Consider the following 19909-nt stretch of genomic DNA (forward strand, 5'->3'; position numbering starts at 1 on the left):
AATTGGGAAGTTGAGCAAAAAATATAATAACTATGGTCTAAAAACTGAACAAGTGATCTAAGATCTGCGCCGTTGGTCACGAGTATTCAGGACCACACACGTGAGCTAGACATGCTTCCATTTTTGGAGAAGCGAAGTCCTGACTTCCATGTGAGGCAGGACATGTCGCTAATCGCTCGCACAGCGCGCATACACAGCGCGCACAGCGCACATAGGGCGCGCATGAGTCGTACCGGGAATCGCGCCAAGGCTGGCGTAATGTGTCGGGTTCAAACGCGCCGCCGCCGCGTCATCAGCGCAATTAGTGGGCGTGGAGTTGCGACATCGTGACAGTCGCTATTGACATTGAACCCTCGTTACATATTTCACAGAAATGTGTTTTGATGTCGCCTCATCGCCACGTCTCAACTCGTATGTGCGGACTTTAATCTCGAGCTAATTAGTGGGCGATGCATGCACGTCTTTCAATTCTCTCGGCTTGTAAAGGAATTTTTCCGCGAACTATTCTTAATTGATATTGATGCTGCTATTTGCAACACGAACACGACAAATGAAGCGAGCGTTTCAATAGAAAGTAAGCAAAGAATAAAAGCTAATCAGACTGTTAACATGACTTACATACTGACACGTACTTAACTGCGCTACAATGAATTAGAAAAAATGCCGCTCTACATTGTGTAGAGCCATTCCTCCTCTGTGTACCTACATGCTTGTGTTGCTGATGTTGTCTTTTGCTTTTGAAATCTAGTTATTTGAGTAACGAGCATCAAGTTTTTATTGTCGTGTACAATCTGAGAGCATCTCGGTGACATTACACATTACGTATGCTCGGCCACGTTTGCGTCCAAATCAGTCATGTTCTCACAGAGCGGCGACTGGAGCGACACATTTATTCGAGAGTCGTGCGTCCGTCTGCACCCAGCGTCGCCCATTGCGCTTATCTGTGGTTTCGGTAGCGGTGGCGGCGTGCGCGATACACATCGGCGCGTGATGTCGCGATGCGCGCCCGCCCCGCCGATCCTATCGGCGCACGAGCGCGCGGGTGGCGCGACCCTCTCCCTGCACTCCTCACAGAGGCTTCAACAATTATGTCGCATGTCACTGCTCACTAACACGAGCTATAACCATCCAACAAACAGAGACGCTAATTAAGAGACGTGTCAATGACACTATTGGAAACTATAAAGAACTACCAAAAAGCGCTCGAAGTGTTTTTGTTAAGATACATGAGCTAACATCTCTGAACCTAAAAGTCATAATTAACAACAGGAATAACTAGGTAACTAGTCCATAGCTCAAGCTGTGACGAATACGCACACGCTATGTAATTCCATTAACATAGCCGTTTCTGTAAAAACTGTGATGGCACGGCTCGTTAGCGACAAATCTTGCGTGAAATGTAACAAATTCGTATGTATCACAACAGCGTTTTTTACTACGCTACCATTGTACGTGCGTTCCCATGTTTTTACGAGCTATATGATTGACGACGCACCCCGAACTGGCGGGCTATTATGATCAGGTTTCTGGGAGACGCAGTATGGACACGTAGGGATTCACGCACGTACGAGACAAAGCATGCTTTCATGTCCACAGAACGTCAGATGTCATCTTAACTCATCTACACTGTACAGTACACCCACAATATCCGTGCTTATTGATAGCAAGGTGTCACCCCTATCGGCTTACGCTCTCCTTCACACCCACAAACAGTTTGTTTGTTTTGATAAAAAATGTATGAAGTAACAAAAACTTAATGGCGTATCGGAACACGTGATTACTTTTTCCTACATCAAAGAAGTCATCCCAAAGAATGCGACTTGTCTCATTCGCTCACATTACAATTTGTTAGGTAGCGAAGCAAAGTCGGAGTCCGTGAGAATAATTCCCGAGTTCCGAGTAACATGGGTTAAACGCTTGTATCGGGAGATACCGATCTAACCCGAGCTGCTCGTTGGCGCCATAAAAACAAAACATCTTCAACACGACCACTTTCTTCCCTAAATTATTCGTGGAATTTACGACGTTTCGACCGACAAAAATGTTATAACCTAATGAGAAATTATCATCAGAGTCTGTCGCCGGCAAAAAACGAATCATGCGTCGCTTCACGATGCTCCGATGATGCCCAGACGCATATTTTTTATATTCTATATTCGAATATTCGAATTATCGTTCTCGTGTTTGTTTTTTACCTCGATCGTCGATTGTTTTAGGTTGTGACGGGACAAGAAGGCGCGGGAGCCCGCGATGACTGTGCCATTCTGTTGATCGCTCAACTTCAGCCGGCCCGACTGACGTGATGTATCTCTTCACATGCATCAAATACAACGAAGGCTCAGCGAGGAACTTAAAATTCTAAACACATTAGACAACGTCGATGGTGAGTGTACACACAAAAGTATTAGGGAATAGCGTGTGGTGTGTTCCCTGGAGATATTGCGATATGATCGGTCGGTGGCGGCGACCATTCGGCGCGTGCTTCAGATTCCTGCTCCACCTCTCCGGAATTACCCATTACATACAATGACATTACGTTTTTAAAGCGACAATTTTTTCCTTACGATTTGATCTAAGCCTTCATTACTGTAAACGTTTTCTATCAACTTGAATTGTACAAACGATTTGTTCCACTAGTTAAATCGTTCTAATGTTTATAGTAATTGAGTTCGGTTTAGAAACGTAATCGTTTTAATGATTAGTGAGGATTCATCAACACCTGAGTGCTTTCTAAATTACAGAGTAGCCTACAATTGTTGATAAACTTAAGTGTGATTTTGGGTCGTTTAATGAGAAATGATGAAATCACTTTTGATTTGAACAAAACTTAACCGTTCGCCTTTAAGCCAACGGTGTTTGATGAAGTAAAAGTTTTGACTTAACGATGCCGTCGAAAGAGAAAGATGTGTACATAATTAATAAACAGTAGGTATGTCAATAAAGCCTATAGGTAGGGGCAGCGGTTTAACAAATTTTCCAGCTAACCACTCAGACCTTCATTAGTTACCCACCGACATGGAACCTCCCGCTGCCATCGAGTTCTAAAACAAAGAGGCATTATGTCAGGTTCGATGTGAGCAGATCTAGCGTCCGCGGTATCGCTCAATCTGGCACGTCGCCGGTGCCGCCGATGGTGCGCGGCCGGTGGAGGCTCGACGTCAACCGGTGGACGGTGGTAGAGGCGGAGGAGTGACGAGTGCAGAGGTACAGCAGTGGGTCGGAAGACGGCGACTGTCATAATCTGATTATTAGTGGTGCGCGGTTGGGGCGGGGCGCGCGGCGGGCGGCCGGCGCGCCGCAGGGGGTCGGCGCCCGCGGCCGCGTCCCGCTCGCGCGCGCGCGCCGCCGCCCGCGCCGACAGGGACGCACGCACTCGCAGGCGACAAACGACCCGTGGTAAAACAAAAGGAATGTTGCCGGCGACGCTTTGAGGCGCCGGCGCCGCTCCCCGCGCCCTAATCACCCATTTTAATTACGACACAGATCGAATCAATTAATCGGTATTTCTGTTAAAACAAGCGGCGGAATGAGCTTACGCTCGTTTGTTAGATATGATTTCTTAGACGTCGTAGATTCGAGATATGATTAAACTTTTATCTCGTAAAAGTCGGCGGTAAACGTCAATTACTGGCGTAATTCACGTTCACGAATCACCTGAGCGACGTGGCTCTATGAGCTCTATCGACGGCGCCTCGCGCGAGACTCTACATCGTATCCGACAGGCGAGAGCGCACAGACGTTTTTAATTATAACTTATGATTTTTTCGAGCGAATTCGGGCGCGCCCTTCTCAACGAATAACACAAGAATAAATAACGAGTTTTTGTGTTGTGTGTTTGTTTTTAAAATGGCGGGAGGTCCGCGCGACGACACGCGAGCGATGCGCGCCGGCCGCCGGCGGCTCGGCTCGCCCATTTGTCATATTTTGGTTTTGAGAAAAAATAAATAACCTACTCTATTCCGACCAGTGTTTGTTTGTACGTCGATTATTGAGGGTTAAGTATTATCTCCGAACATGGACTGGAACAGATGGGACGTGTCGCGCTAACGTCACTCTTTAGATTATTGTTGTAGTGAGCGCGCGACCGGCTTACATGTGCGCCTACAATGCGACTCGTGTTCACTACACCATCTTGTATTTTAACACATAATGTAATTGTTGTCACAAGACCTTAGGATGTTTCCTTAAAAAAAAGACGGCCAGTATGCCATTACATATTGGAAAGCCAATAGATTAATACTTTTCTAAAATATCTGTCAGATTCGTGGATTTCAATTAGGCCTAGACAAGACATAGACGACCAAACATGAGTTTGTTCTCGAACCTGTTCTCGAACAAACATGGCTTGGCTTTCTATATACTGAGCAATACACAGGCAGGTACGCACAGGTGCATAGATGGTAATATTAGGATGGCTGTTGGTACAAATCCCACGTGTGATACATAGAGCCTGGCATGGCCGCCGAGCTCGGCAGGTGTTAACTCCGACTACACACGCCGCCCGGCCCCGCTTGCACAAACGAACCGCCCAAATCCACTGTTTGCGTTTGTTATTAACCACCGAACTCAGCCCCACTCCGCGAAAGCACCAGATAAAGAGCATATTGAAGGAGCGCTTTTAACACTATTTGAACAACAACTAAAAGCATTGAGTTACACTCACCAATTTGAGTGGTTGTCAGCGAGCACTGTGCTGTGCACGCAACGGTCGCGTACTATAACTCAATTACATCGCGCACGCCTCGACTAGGGCTCAATTCGAGAAATGCATGAAATATTTTTGAGCCATTTGGAGGTGTATGGCGCCAGGGTCGGCGCCGGCGCGCCCCCGGCCTCTCTCACGCGGGATCGTTAATACAAAACAAACAAAAGTGACCTCTAGACGGGCGCGCGCAGCTAAGCTAACGAGATTCACCAACCGCTGGATAAAGCGGTAAATTATCGGAATGTTAGCCGGGCGGCGGCGGTGCGGTGGTCTGCGGCCGGCCGCGCCAAAAAAACGTGTAGGAGATGACAGGAGCACAGATGAACCCGGCTAATTATCGGCGAGTGCAAAAACCGGGACAGTGCGCAGGCGCGCCGCTACAGCCATCGCGCACGACAGCTATTCGTTTGCGAGAAGCGATCTAGTTTTTGTGCGTCATTTTAATAAGAGAGTGGTCCTCGACGCGATGCAGTTCCCGAACGCTAATTACACGCCATTAATTACGGAATATTTTTATTTTTAATTCCGCCAGAAGTCGAACGGACGTGATGTTCATTACTAATCGAACTTTCTTTTGACGGTACCGCGGTGGTGGTCGGACACCGGCGCGCCGCCTGCACACTAACTGTTTTACATCTAACATTATATCAGTGTACGAGTATCTCTAACGAGTCAATCGACTAGTTCGTGGTTATGGTTGTGATAAAACAGGAAAATCTCGGGGTATATTGTTAGTGGTGTGGATGAGTGGATGTTGCAAGTGGACGGTCGCAGCGAGTCGCCCCGGGGCCGCCATCTGCTAATAACGAGATGCAGCGCGTAATGAGCGCAGTGCTGTCCGGCGCGGGAGTATGAGGGAGTGCGCGGGTGTGAGCGGGACGCGCGGGCGCGGGAGGAACCTCGCGGTGGGTCGCCGCGCTCGCTCGCAGGAAGGGCGGAGGCGCCGAGATCGCGACGACTGTGTAATTTCTTCACTGCTCGCACCCACATTATCGATCACGAAAAAAATATAATTGTAGGGGTACCGTCGTAAAGCAAACAAGCTTATAATAAGGTGTAATTTGTGCTCGGCCATTTAGAGAAATGCACAAATTGCCGTCGAGGCAGCTGTTTGTTTTGTCTATGACGGAGGTCCGGCCCCGGCTCCCAAATTATCCGTTAACAAGCCTCGCGTCAGATTCACCAGTCCTAATGGGTTTTCGTTAAGTTTTTGTTATTATTTTGTAATTTATTACGAGTAATACGTTTTTCTGTATTCGATTCTTGGATTCCGACAGCTGCGTCGTTTAATTGAGTAGATAGTTAACGGAAGTTTGTTTTTTTTTTAAATTGTTGATATCGTTTTCGCGGAGGTAGCGTCGCGCGCGGCGAGAGGACGCGGGCGCGGCGCTGGGCGGGCGCAGGGCGGCGCGCGCCTTCCTTGAAACCTCTATAATAACTGTGACAGGTGCAAATTATATTAAATATCGCACAATTAAATATTGATACTCGGTAGTTTAAGCTGTTTAAATAACACTGTAAGTGGGTAAAGTATTTTTGTTAACGTTTTCTAGTAAATAGAGTCTCATTAAAAGGGTCATCATGCTGGTAGTTATAAAAAAATAATAAAGTAGATCATGGAAGCCGGGTAGCGTAAGTTATTTTCGTTTAAAACTACTCACAGATATTTATTTCAACAAGACAGAATACAAGCAGTACTCTATCACAATTGTTTTACGTAATTTCGCGATCAATTCGAACATTTAAATGAATCACTTTAAAAAACTGTGTGTACAATAAACGTTGGTCACGATAAATTGTATGTCTTAATAACTACTTGTAGCCCGCGGCGCTGCTCGTGTGACGGGGCGCTTATTATGAACCCTTCTCAAGATAATCTTTCACAAACAGTTTCACGAACTAAAATGTGTAATAAACTGCGGGAAAACGGAAATACTTTTCATTTTATGAGTCATGGTACTGAGGATTGAGCCAAACGTGTGTTTAATCGCCAAAATATTTACAACGTGGTTGATACAATAATTGATCATGCGAGGAGCTGCCAACAATCAGCGATAACCTAACCCTAATATTACTTAACCAAGGTGTTGAAATAAAAAGCAGAAAAAATAGTTATCAAGTACATTTCAAAATACTTTAAGTTACTGACGCTACTATGTAATTTAAAATCTGGTATAAATAGATATTGAATGTTGAACATGTTCATACACTTGTTTTTAATCTATAATAATGCGTAAAACGTTTTCATAATAAACATATGTTGTGTATGAATGATTGTATATTATTAACTTTGAGCAAATAGAGTTCTATGATGAGTGAAATTCTTTCTGTAGCGTTTAGACTATAACTGTAGTGTTATATTGAATATTTAGAAGAAAAGTTATCCATACTAATATTATAAATACGAAAGTAACTCTGTCTGTCTGTCTGTCTGTCTGTCTGTCTGCTACTCAATCACGCCTAAACTACTGAACCAATTTGCATGGAATTTGGTATGGAGATACTTTGATACCCGAGAAAGGACATAGGCTATATATCATCACGCTACGACCAAAAGGAGCAGAGTACCAGTAAAAAAAATTACAAAAACGGGGAAAAATTTCACCCATTCTTTCATAATGGACGCAAGCGAAGTTGCGCGGGTCAGCTAGTACGAAATAAAAAGAAGACATTGTACTGTTTACATTTGGTAAGCAACTAAATGAAACACTGTTTCTATTTTACATGCCTAAGCTGTGAAAAAGTCACGTAAAACTGAAATAGACTTCCATACGCTGGGATATAAATAAGATAGGTACTCCTTAGTAAAGGATGCCTCTTCACGGGCTAGAGATAGAGTAAGCAATGGTAACGACTATCATAAGTGTTAACATTAGACCTAAATAAATGATTACCATTAGTTGAATTACATCTGAGAATACCTATTTATTTTTGACTGTTTTGCGTCAAATCGACATCAGATTTTATTGTGTGATTAAATTGCGCAACATTATTTTAGGTCTATCAGCAGCTTCAGCAAGACATTACTTAGCAAAGATTGCTAGAAAATAAGGTATTAATGAAACTTGTGTAAGGTACTCACCTTCCCCCCTTAGTGATGATCATTTCAGTGCCGATGTCGTGGAAGCGTCGCCATAGGTCGCCGTTGAGCAAGCGCGCCTCGCACGCCGGCGGCTCCGCGTCCGCGCCCACGCGGTGCTCTAAATAGAAATACATTGTTAGTATGTTTGTTTTAGATTTACATTGAGTATTACTTGTTGAAGGTATATGAAGTAGACTTAACTTAGGAGTAGTTGATTTTTGGTAGATGATGATGTTTGAAAGTACTAGTGCGTGGAATGTGTGTTTTGATGTCGAGAAACATTGTAATATACTTAAGTTTGCGTAGCTATTATTTGGTCATGTCTATATCTAAAGATATCTAAAATCTAAGATCTATATCTAAAAAAATCTAAGAAAAACTCTAATCCAAAATCAATTTCATTTCTACTCTTTGGAATATAAAACAAGCTAATTTTCAAAATATGTATGTTTGAAAACTTATCTTCTAAGCTACTATGATTTCATACGCTCTATAATACAAACAAGCAAACGACAGTTTTTCATGTAGAAAACATAAACAGATTTCTAGATAAGGAAATCTATGCAACGTTAGTATCATAAAACATGCCGATAATTATCACCTATGTATCAAATAAATAAAATAGTTTTACATAAGACTCATGCTGTGATGTGGCCGCGAATGTAAATTGTAATATGTATCTTTAAACTATGACTGTCTGTCTGTTTATTGGTTTGTTTTTTCTAAAGCTATAAAGATTTGGAAATAAGTTTTATCAGAACTTATTTCCAAATTAGGAAAAACTGTCATATGCTTTAAAGCAAATGCCATTACTGTAGAAAGTTGCATGCCTACAAAAGTTTCCTTACAAATCAATTATACTTATATTTTATTTTTTCTATAACTTGTATTTATTCTCTATTTTATTTGGGAAAGAAGAGAATACTTGATATGTTTATAATATTACGAAGCCTTTAAAAGAAGAAGAGAAATAGGCGGGTAGAATAATTCTAAGTAGTATAGCGGGATTAGGAGACATAAGATAGTAGCTAGATATAATCTAGGATGCCTAGACTAGACTAAACTTGGTGATACTGTAGAAAACACTTGATTTATTGCAACATATTTGTCTTTATGGCATGTTGTACCGACATACATGTACGGTAAGGTAACCTACGTTTATTTATGGTCTATGGTTTGCGGACAAATTGACGTGTTTGTAGGTTTTTAAATGTTAAAGCTTGAAAAGAATATGTCGGTATGTTTTCATACAGTTTTAATATCTATTAATAGTCACACGATTAACTTTTGATTAATAGTTTTGCTACAAAACTTACTTAACGGTTAACCTTATGCAGCGTTTTTTATTCTACAGAAATTAAACTACAGTGTACAATTTTATTATCACACCTCTTAAGGTTTGTTTCTTGGCAATTACTTGTTGACAAAAACAAATTATAAGTATAAGTAAGCTTTACCGTTTCTAAAATGACAATGTATGATTAAATAATATTAACATTTGACACTAATTAATGCAAGCCTTGAATTGTTCTCAACTTATAATCTATACGTCACATAAAATTTCGTAATACGATCCTTATAACGTGTATACGACGTGAACCACATTTAAAGTCTATAAGTATCAATGTTCATAATGAAAGTCATTCATAAGCATATATATTATTTAGTCCACGAGTGGGCGGCAGAAATAACAAGTATAATGTGACATGAACACAAACGCCAAATGGTCCACAACTTATCGCGATATGGCCTTCTTAACCTCACTCATAAATTATAAAATAACTACTTTGTAACATTTATTAAATGTGTGTATTATTATAAATAATGTTTGGCATTGAACAACTCATGTTGCAAGGAAAGAATTGAATTTTAAAATGTGAATGCACGTGTATAACAATGCAATCTAAAATATTGTTGCACGAAAAAATCGTCTGATGCTTTAATAAATCTGAAAAATTGCAGATATTATACGTAAGTAAAAAGGTTGCTGAAGCGATTTTCTGAAAACCTAATTTTAAAGCAGACTCAAAAACAATGTTTCTTTTATGTATTTTTTTATTTAATATTGGATTAGGCTTATATCTCCTCTCTTACCTGGTGGCAAATCAGTATGAATATTAAGAATTTGAAAAGACTTAATGTCACATAAATTTTACTATCTTAAACTCTCAAGATAAGAAAAGCAATATATTTTTATAAAACTCGGAACATTTCTCATAGAAAATATTCAAGTCAAAATCTGCATTTTCATAAATTCACCGTTAAATTCATACATAACTGTTTGTAAACGCAATGCAATAATTCATTAGTAAATTAATTAAGACTCGTTAGTTGTGTGACACGGTTCATGTAAATGAGACAAACAGTACCGACTACGCATAAAACTATGAGATTCTAATTAATGAGATAGTGTGATCAAGTTGTAACATCTATCCATCATTTATCAAACTACTTATAACCCTTATTTCTTTACATTTAAGGTTCATATTCAAATGGTAAGGTGAGATAAGTTTGATGTCATGATATTGATTTTTTATGAGTTTTGGCGACGTTCCTCCGTGCTGCGATCAAAGTGCCGATGTATAATGTTCTTATATTTACCCACGATCAATACCTCTTAAATTACTTCAGTTTATGGAGACATCGTATCATAACACGCTATAAATAATACGATGTTAATTATTGTTGTAAAATTAGATGACTATCAGAGGAGAAAATTCAAGATGATTTCATTCACGAAAGATATAGATATGCAAGTTTTTACCGACAAATGTTATGTCAAAAGTTTTGAGTACTAAGCATAGACTGTCTATAGATATTAGAAAAGCCCCATGACTTCGCTTGCGTTTCGTTTTTAAGAGAATATCCTTTTCAATATTCTGAAAAGGATATAGTATAGAATATAGCCTCTTACTTTACTCTTAAAGAATACGTTTTCTTTCATTTCCGTTCAAATTTTCTATTCTCTTGCTTAAGGTAAACATGTGAGTATAACTTATTTAATATTTTGTCAATGAATGAATTATATTCACGGCTATTATCTCATACGAACCGTTAATTTGCCGAAAGTGAAACAGGCTTCGTCACAAAGATGAGCAGTAAATAATAAGCAATAATTGCGGGAGGTTAATTGTCGTTGTTGAATGATTCTGCTCAATGGAGAGTGAAATTGTGGGGTGTATGCACCTAATTGCGGCAAGACTCAAGGCTAAGCATTTATTTTATTATTTACGTATGATTTATTTTAATTTTATGCTGTAGGTTTATTTAAATAGGCTTATGTTAAAGCCAAAATAAAATTCACTACAAATTAAGAAGCTGTTCCTCTTTTGGAGGCGGTTAAAAGATTTAATATATTATGATTTAATTACTCTCCCTTATATTAATTTAATGAGCAATAGCTTGCACTTATAGGAAGGACTGAATTCTGGACTTTAAATGCTTCTAAGAGGTCCCACAGTTAGTAGAATTTTACCTCGAGCCTGTCCTATTATTCTGTTAAACCAGTAGTAATTATTTGGATAAGTCCAAGACCTTCAGCTGGCTTAAACGACTTAACAGAACTACCAAAAAGAAACAGTACGCGTTTGGAAATGCCTTCATATAAGGATAGGCCATGGTATAGTACCCTGAAATGCAGATGCGAAACCAAATATATACAAAAGGGAGGTGCATTTTGTACATATTCGAAGAAAAAGCTATCTACTTATTAACATATTTGTAAATAACAGACAAAAATAGACTCTACATAGTTCACATAAAGCCCAGTACAACTTTTTTGGATAGAACAGGTGCATTTTTCTACAAAAACCATTTTTGATACATAGTCGACTTCAAGGAAATATGTGTCTTTTGTTAACTACATATAAGGAAGAAAGTCGAATGCATAGTTCTGTTCTACAAAACTTGCCAATTATAGGAGAGTAATGTTAATTTTTTCACCGGTGATGTCCTAATTAACGCCTTTTGTTCACGACAGGCTTCAAGCTTATATACCGACGTAAATAATATGCTACATGTTTTTTACTCGAATAGTTCGCATAGAGGAACGCCTCACGATACAACTATTTTAGCTCAAGCTATTCGACATTGTGGAAATATATCAGCGGACTAATATCAAAAATACACGCAACGTCTTTTCTTTACTGTTTTTAAACTGGATTTTCATAGATTCTCAAAAATTATGGAATTTCGTCGTAATTAAAACTAAGAAATCAGAACTATGTTCTAAGTAACTTGAATTTGATAAACGAAAACAATTTCAGTTTAACGTATTTTGATATTTGGTTACGCTACATAAACTTAAGTATATTATTCTATGCATCTGCAGTAAAATTCTAGAAAAGAGAAAAAAGTTAGTCGCCTACTTTTGCGATACTACGAAAACGGTCAGTTTTGCTACAGTTCCTACAATTGCGAATAAAAATAAAAGGTGAATTAGACATATGACAGGACCCCCCGCTACGCCAGCGCCATCTGCCCCCAGCTTTCATAACGGTTGATAAAACAATAGTCGTACAACTGGTGCTGTCACCCTATAGGTTAAATTCCTTATAAAAACCTTATTCCTGTAAGTTTCGGCGAAACAATGGAATAAAAAGGACGTGAATGAGTAGATGCCTTCACGGTGCTGGGAGGTTGTTAAGTGAATGTCAACCTGGCGTTCTGGTGACTCTATGTACGGAAATTCCTATGAAATATGGCGTTTCAATGAAACTTATTGAATTATTTGGAAATTTATTCCTGGACTTTTCAATTGTTATTATTAATGTGATGCATAAATTGATCTAGAGGAGCCTTTGAAAGCATAGAATTTTTAGGTTCGTGACTGAAAATTAGTTGACAGATTTGGCTGTAAAAATTTTGGTTCGCTATTTTATTGCTATTTTAAAATTAATTTAGAATGATATAGCAATAATTATAAAAAATATATAAAAAGAATATAATATCATAATTAAAAATAATTATATCTCTAAAACTAAGACGTTATAGAAATATTATTTTTAGTAAGTGAAAAAAAAAATTGCGCGATTTTTATATAATTAGAAAATGGCGGTATTTAATTTTTATAACTACTTAACGAACACAGTAAAATTGAACCAGTTTCATGCAATAGTTTAAAAAAATACAAGAGGAAATAAACAATAAAGATTATTTTTATTACGACTAACAAGTTCATAGAAAAGACTTCAACGCGCGCCCGCGTTTTAGTAACACGTTAAACCGTTCCAGAGTTTATATGTTTTTTTATTCTACTAGTTAATAGTTTGTCATAAATCTTTCAAATTAATTATCTCTTTATATAATGTGAAATGCTCTTTCAAATTAATATTCATGTAATCAGAGAAATTAATATTTGACAAATTATAATTTTACATTATTTGTCATGGAATAACGGTTGTTATATTAATTTCGAAGTGAAAAAATCTGACAGGTATATTTTTAAATTCTGGTCACAAGTTGGTCCACGTGAATATATCCTATATTTACATCATACCCTAGATATAAAATTCCAGGGTATGAACTGTTTGTTAAATGTTAAAAACATTTAACAGTTTTTGCATGAAGATATTTTTTTTCTCTGATAATATTAGTAGTAGGTTTATTTTAAAAGAAAATCAAATATTAATATGAAAGCAAAAATTCACATTTACAAAATAAAATAAACACAAATATATACTATACATAATATACAAAAGCAACAGTCTATATTACTAGTATAATGTTAACCAAACGTTTTGTTACAGTTGTAGCGTTAATGAAATGATTTGTTTAGCGCTTGTGTTCTCCCTATTACGTGGGCCACTACTTATATTTTGAGCCTAACTATGAAAAACGGTAAACGTGTGAGTGAAAACTACTTTATCGTGTTCTCGGGTATTCTAATGCATGATCTAGATAGATTTTTATCCGATCGAAATATTTTTTTAATATTTTTTTTTCTTTCCCGAAGACCCCTCAAAAACAAGGTGTTTAAAAGCATAACCTGTTTCTTGAGGCGATGAAAAATCAATGTTTACGGTTTTTATTTTTGACGTTTTGCATCTAAATAAAGTCATTTGATGTCAAACTGTAACGGCATTACGAGAAACTCAATAATTAGTTTTTTTCGTGCACATAATAGCCGGCTGTTTAGCGAGATGCGTTACGGCCGGCATTGATTTTATTGAGCTCGACCTGTAGGATTTTGTGATTTTTCCATATTTGAAACCTGTCTTTAGGTAAATTTTTGGTTGTAAATCAATAAGAATTAACCATTCTGCATTTTTATAAAGACACTTTGTGCCGTTATAAAGTTTTTATGAAAAATCATGGGACCATTTGTTCCGAAGTGCTTCAAGCGCGAATATTTTTTTCTGGATTTGGTTCATTTTAAAGCTTCCATAAAGTCGACTGGTGTTTATGTTTGGGCTCATGCGCATTATATCCTAGATCCCTGTTTTATCACAATTTGATACACGTATTTTGAAGCCAAACGATGGACTTTTTAAGCATTTGTTTGCACTAATCGGCGGGAGGACCTTCTCGAATTATTGTAAAAAAAAAATTGGTTCATTTAGAAAAAATCTTCTAATCGGAAATGTTGTTACCTAATATTTTATATATAAGAGTGGAAATAATGTTTAGGATTGTGTCATTCTTTTCTTGTATCAGGAAACTAAAATGCATAATTAATTTTCGCACAGCATCAATTTTTCCGGAGACAACTGGTGACCTTGGACGACCTTCAGGAATTTCATTGGTGATGGAAAAATAATCGTGACAGAACTCTATTTATTGGCGTTTTAAATTTTCAAAGGATCAGACTTTATCACCAAAATAATAAATAAGTCGATATAGACACGACTGTTTCTATAAGTCAGGTCGAAAGTCGTAAAAAATATTTGCACGAAAATGTTAACATCCTAATGCCATTTTCCCGCACACTTACAATTTTCGATCGACGATATTGAAAATATTTTCAGCGCAGATTTCAAAACTTTCTTAGAAATGTAGTAGTCAAAAAGACCAAACTTTACGATGAAAACGCCAAATGGGGTCTAAAACAATCAGATTCGTCAAGGCTCAAAATATAAATAGTGACCTAAGTATTTAGACCTCCGACGTCACAATGCAGAGGGGATTATTTGATGTTCACTTTGTTTCACTCAGGACCTCCTGCTATGTTCCCAGGGTTATTTAAAACATTTCACATAACCTAATAAGAGTATATTTGGGTATATGTTTGTTACTTTTTTTCTTGAAAATTACTGAATGGATTGTAATATATTGAGTACTTTTTACTAAAGGTGTCTTTTCCACTCGGGCATAGTAGCGGGTATAAGCTAGTTTTTTGTTTATATTTTAAAAGAAAGCCTACTAGGTCAGGGCCTGTGGGTGTGTTTAATTGCTGAAACTGCTGCACTTAGAATATTTATATAAAGTGTTCATGAAATTGGTTTAAGAATGTGTTTAAATGGTCATATGTACAATTAAAACAGTAACCGCGGGCAAAGCCGCAGATATAAGCTAGTTATATTGTGAAGGTTAGTGGCCTTTATTTACAAACTTAATGTAGTGTCAAAGTCATTTTAGCCGTTTAAAGACCTTTACCTGTCTTCGGAGATTAAAGGATTAGTATAATTACATGCATTTGCAGTTCATTAAAAATAATTAGTAATAACTTTATAAATAAAATTAGTTTCTTAATTATTTCAGGAATTTTTCCTAAAATAATATTTTAATTACCGTTTAACGGTATTTGAAATAAGAGTCTGCGTGCTTGAGAGGGCACGTAAAAAGTCGTTTCTAGTTCATATCAATTAGGATAATGATTACTACATTTAGGTAGGTATTTGAGTATTTTATTACAAAATGGTCTTTCAGGCGGCATAAAAAACCGATACGATGAACTAGTATATCTACACTCGGAATTGATAATAAATATTATCACTAGGTTGTAAAAGTTGCTATTTTATTCAATATTTTTTATTGCTTTAGTTATTTGCATTCAAAATGAGTGCAAAGGTGCGTTAAATTGATTTTTAAGAAATTATTATGAGGTACTCAAGGGAATTGTTACGGTTATAAAGCCGCGCGCGGCGCGAGCTTTTGTAGGGCTGGTTTAATGACATTTTCGCATTGTTTCAAACAATTATTAGTAATAGAGAAGTAACATAATTTTGCATGCCTATTATTATAAAAATATATAGGATTACCTTACGGCAAAGCAAAAATACATCTTAACGTGAATTAGTTCTGTTTTCCGACAAGATGTATGGGAGTGGATAAGGCAAGAGAAATTTAAAAAGATCGGATCAAGTAGCGTTCTTTGGTCTCTATCTACCCCTATAGGGACAAGTCGTGATATAATGTATGTATGTCGTTTTTAATAGAACAGATATGCGATAAATTATTTAATTAATAATCTTTACTAAAGATATAATTGCATTTAATTACGTATTAATTAGTTTTTATATTATTTGGAACGTTCCTTCATTAGGTCACAGATAATACTCAAAATTATTAATACTTTAAATGAATACTAAAACGTCTAAAACAGTAAACGCTCATTATTTTTCTCCGCAGAATGTTAAATATTATTCGCTAATTAATATAATTGCGGAATTCCTGGTTTTTACGCAATCAACTTTATAGTTTAGAGAACTTTTATTTAGTTTTATTTGTAACACTTCTTTTATAAGTTATTTTTATAAATTTGCTACAGTAGTTAGTTAATAACAAAGAGAATTTTGCAGGTAACTTCTGTATTCAGTAAAACTACTTTTATCATTAGATAGGCAAAACCGGGTCAGTAAATATGCTTTTCAAGTATAACAGTAAATGTCATAATGATTTTTAATATTAAAGTGGGTTTAAAGTTTAATGACAGAAGACTGTTTAAGGGTTATTCAGTATAATATTAATACAGAAGTCTACCATAACGATTCTTAGTCAGGAATTCGAGATACTCTCTCTCTCTTATTGTAAGAGACCCTTAAGTGAAGAAATGGAATTAGTTCAATATATCTAGTAAAGACAAAGTCAAGAAATAATTATGACAGAATTTATACAAAATATATTACTTTCTTTATAAATCTTGTGAGATCTTAGGACGTGTAATATCGAAAATATTTTTATAAAGTCTTGGTCAATTGAGGTATAATTATTATGGTATGTCTACAGTATTGTGAGTCATCGGTCACTTCATCATCTCGGATGACAGTGGCAGGAAAAATGCATACAATTTGAAAATTACTCATACCTGCCAATGAGCATAACTTGAAGATCATTTTTTCAATTAATTTGATTATGGTCAAAGTACCTACTTATTAGATAAAAGTGTTATTCTAGCCGCGTGTCAATAATCTACATATAATTATAAAGGTAAATACAAAATAGAAAATATTAAGTTACAATGGATCTTATGTTAATTAAAACGTATTCGCAATTATCTAAGTAGTCAAATTATCAATTTACAAACTAAAGCATAAATAAGGTCTTTCCAAATAAGGTTATTTGGCGCAATATTTATCAGACAGTAGGCGATATAGTCTACAATTTGTACGAAATCTGACAAGTGACAATTAGAACATTAAGACATTAACATAAAATTAATCTTATAACAAAAATTAAACGTTCCAATAAACATTAATAATAAAAATCTTGACAATCTCAAATACAACTTACGCAGTCCACTGAGCGACGCAGCATGCAACATTTGTTGCCTCAGCAAATACTCTCCAAAGTGCGCCTGATCCATCATCATCTTGTTATATTTAAACAAACACCGAATAAACAGTCACTGTCAAAGTCACTTCACAATACCATCGTCAACCAGTCTAGGAATACATAAAACTTGCAATGAGCAAAACACATGTAAACACGACTCACAAAAAAATCATAATTGTAGGAACAGAGATAAATACGTTGTTACGGAGCGACAGCTGCGTTTATACTGAAGAAGTTTGGTATCGCAGGCGGCGCGTGCGCATGACCACGCCCCTTTCCCCTGATTGGTTGGTTGTGGACTAATGGCGGCGGGCGTGAAGCCTTCCTTCATTCGTGGCTTTGTATCCCTTTGTGGCGCTTTCCCCGAGCTTTCCACCGCGTGTCCGCCCGCCTTCTGACAGGTAATCGGAGTCGATCGTTACGATTGACATTCGAATTCGGCGCGTAGGCGCATGTATCGATGAAGGCCCATTGTTAATTTGAATGGAACAGAATTGAATACATGTGTATGAGACGGTGTGTATTGAGTGGGTTTTATATAACGCCTCAATTGTAACGTTTGTAGTTATTTGTAATTCTTTAAAATGATTAAAAATGTTTATTGATCGCATTTTTTATTAGCTCGATTGATTATATAATTACATAACGCATTCAATTTGTATACTTTACTTAAAAATGATTAAGTAGTCAGTACGCAACATACGAAAAACGTACCTACAGACATTTTAAAAAGTCATCTTCTGGATTTAAAGATTGTTCTTCCTAGTATTTTAAAAAGTTATATTATATTTAGGAATTACACACATCTTAATACTACCTGAAAACAAATACCTAAGCTTACGTGTGTTCTCTTGAAGACTTCAACAGGGATGCGCAGGCGCCACGCTACAGGTGGTCCCCTCAGACGCCGTGAGAATCAAACATCAAAGCCTAATACCGTACCACGCGTCTCCATAAAGATCTGAAGTAAGTGTCATATTATAATGAGACCACATTAATGAACTGATGGAACCTTTCGTTAGAACATTTATTTTTAATTTGTGCAGACGTTTAGAATGTTTAGTTTGTAAATAGATAACTTATTAGTTGTAAATAATTGTTATTAGTGTAAAGACTACCTCTGTGGTCTGGGCCGTAGTGTTTCCGACTAATGATCACGAAGTCACGGGTTGGATTCCCCGACCGGACAATATGCTGAGATTGGTAAATTCTAACATATATTAGAATATTTTCCAATAGTAGTCCGGAGTTAGGTAACATGCACCGTATTTGGCATGTATGTTACACCTTCGGTTATAAAAATAATACCTAACGTTAACCTATATGTGTGAAAATAACATTCCGTTTACAGTTCAAGACTTAGGTAATAAAAAACTGAAAACACGCCAGATTTATTAAAACAGCTACATAAAACGAACTTACATTAAATATGAGATACAAAACTATTATAAACGTATTGTTATTTAAATAACAATGCCTTCCCACATCAAACTAATCTCTTTTATTTTATAGTTATTAAATCAGGCACTGTCAGTGTGAGGTTGTGCAAGAAGCATTGTGCAATTTATCTGAAACAATAACCGATTTATTTACAGCGTTATTACACTACGCCATTAATTGATGATGACACCCGGTTTAGTTTATTTAATTAATAACTGAAAACTCGGTTCGAAGAATAACATTTAAAGCTGTTTTTGATATTTATAGAATATAGATTAAAAACCCTATTTACGATATGTAGCCTATAAATACCCAAAGTTTTTATGTTTTACACCAGAAATTTGATATTAAAATTCCTAAGGGAGAGGAGTACTAATGCCCAGGGTTTCTAAGTACATTTAGCTGTAGTTTATCTATTCAATCGCGTTTTATTATATGATTTTAAACGCTGTTGAATATAGGTAACTCAGAAATCGGAGGTAAGTATCATTTGGAAATTCCCTGCCAAAGGGGGTAAAATTCACTTGAGCAAAGCTGCGGTTTTCGATGTATAGATAGATATATGTTTCTTAATTTTGCCGCATTCCTTAAAATGCTTTCTAACATAATTACAGCAAGTGAGAGAGCTTTGCATAACGTAGGTATTACGAAAAAAATGTGTTGATATGTTTGAATGCGCTTATCACCGGAACTACCAATCAGAGACATCTACCCATAGAATTGTACTTGTGAATCAGAGTCATATCTCAAAAAAGGTTCATCTATTCAACTCGCATAACTGAACATGAACAATTGTCGTAAATGCAAAACGCACCTACAAGGCACAGCTAGTCATCATTAAATCTATTTTAACCACTGTATTGGGACAGTTGGGCAAGTATCCCCCAGAATACTGGCCAAATGCATGCTAGGGCTAGATATACACATTTATTTCGATAAGCATAAAACAATTAAATACAAAAGTGAGAGAA

The 19909-nt window shown here is 36.9% G+C and overlaps 1 protein-coding gene across 1 annotated transcript in view; it reads right to left on the bottom strand.

Annotated features, from left to right (window-relative positions):
- LOC142987808 (T-box transcription factor TBX6-like) overlaps window positions 1-17712 on the bottom strand; it is a 38366-nt gene extending 20654 nt beyond the window's left edge. The window contains exons 1-2 of the mRNA XM_076136746.1: window positions 17457-17712; window positions 7788-7905 (exon numbers count right to left, since the gene is read on the bottom strand). Coding sequence (XP_075992861.1) covers window positions 7788-7905; window positions 17457-17535 — 197 coding nt within the window. The 5' untranslated portion in view covers window positions 17536-17712. The remainder of the gene's footprint in view (window positions 1-7787; window positions 7906-17456) is intronic.
- Window positions 17713-19909: the final 2197 nt, after the last annotated feature.

Source organism: Anticarsia gemmatalis, chromosome 4 (assembly GCF_050436995.1).
Source record: "Anticarsia gemmatalis isolate Benzon Research Colony breed Stoneville strain chromosome 4, ilAntGemm2 primary, whole genome shotgun sequence".
NCBI classification, from domain to species: domain Eukaryota; kingdom Metazoa; phylum Arthropoda; class Insecta; order Lepidoptera; family Erebidae; genus Anticarsia; species Anticarsia gemmatalis.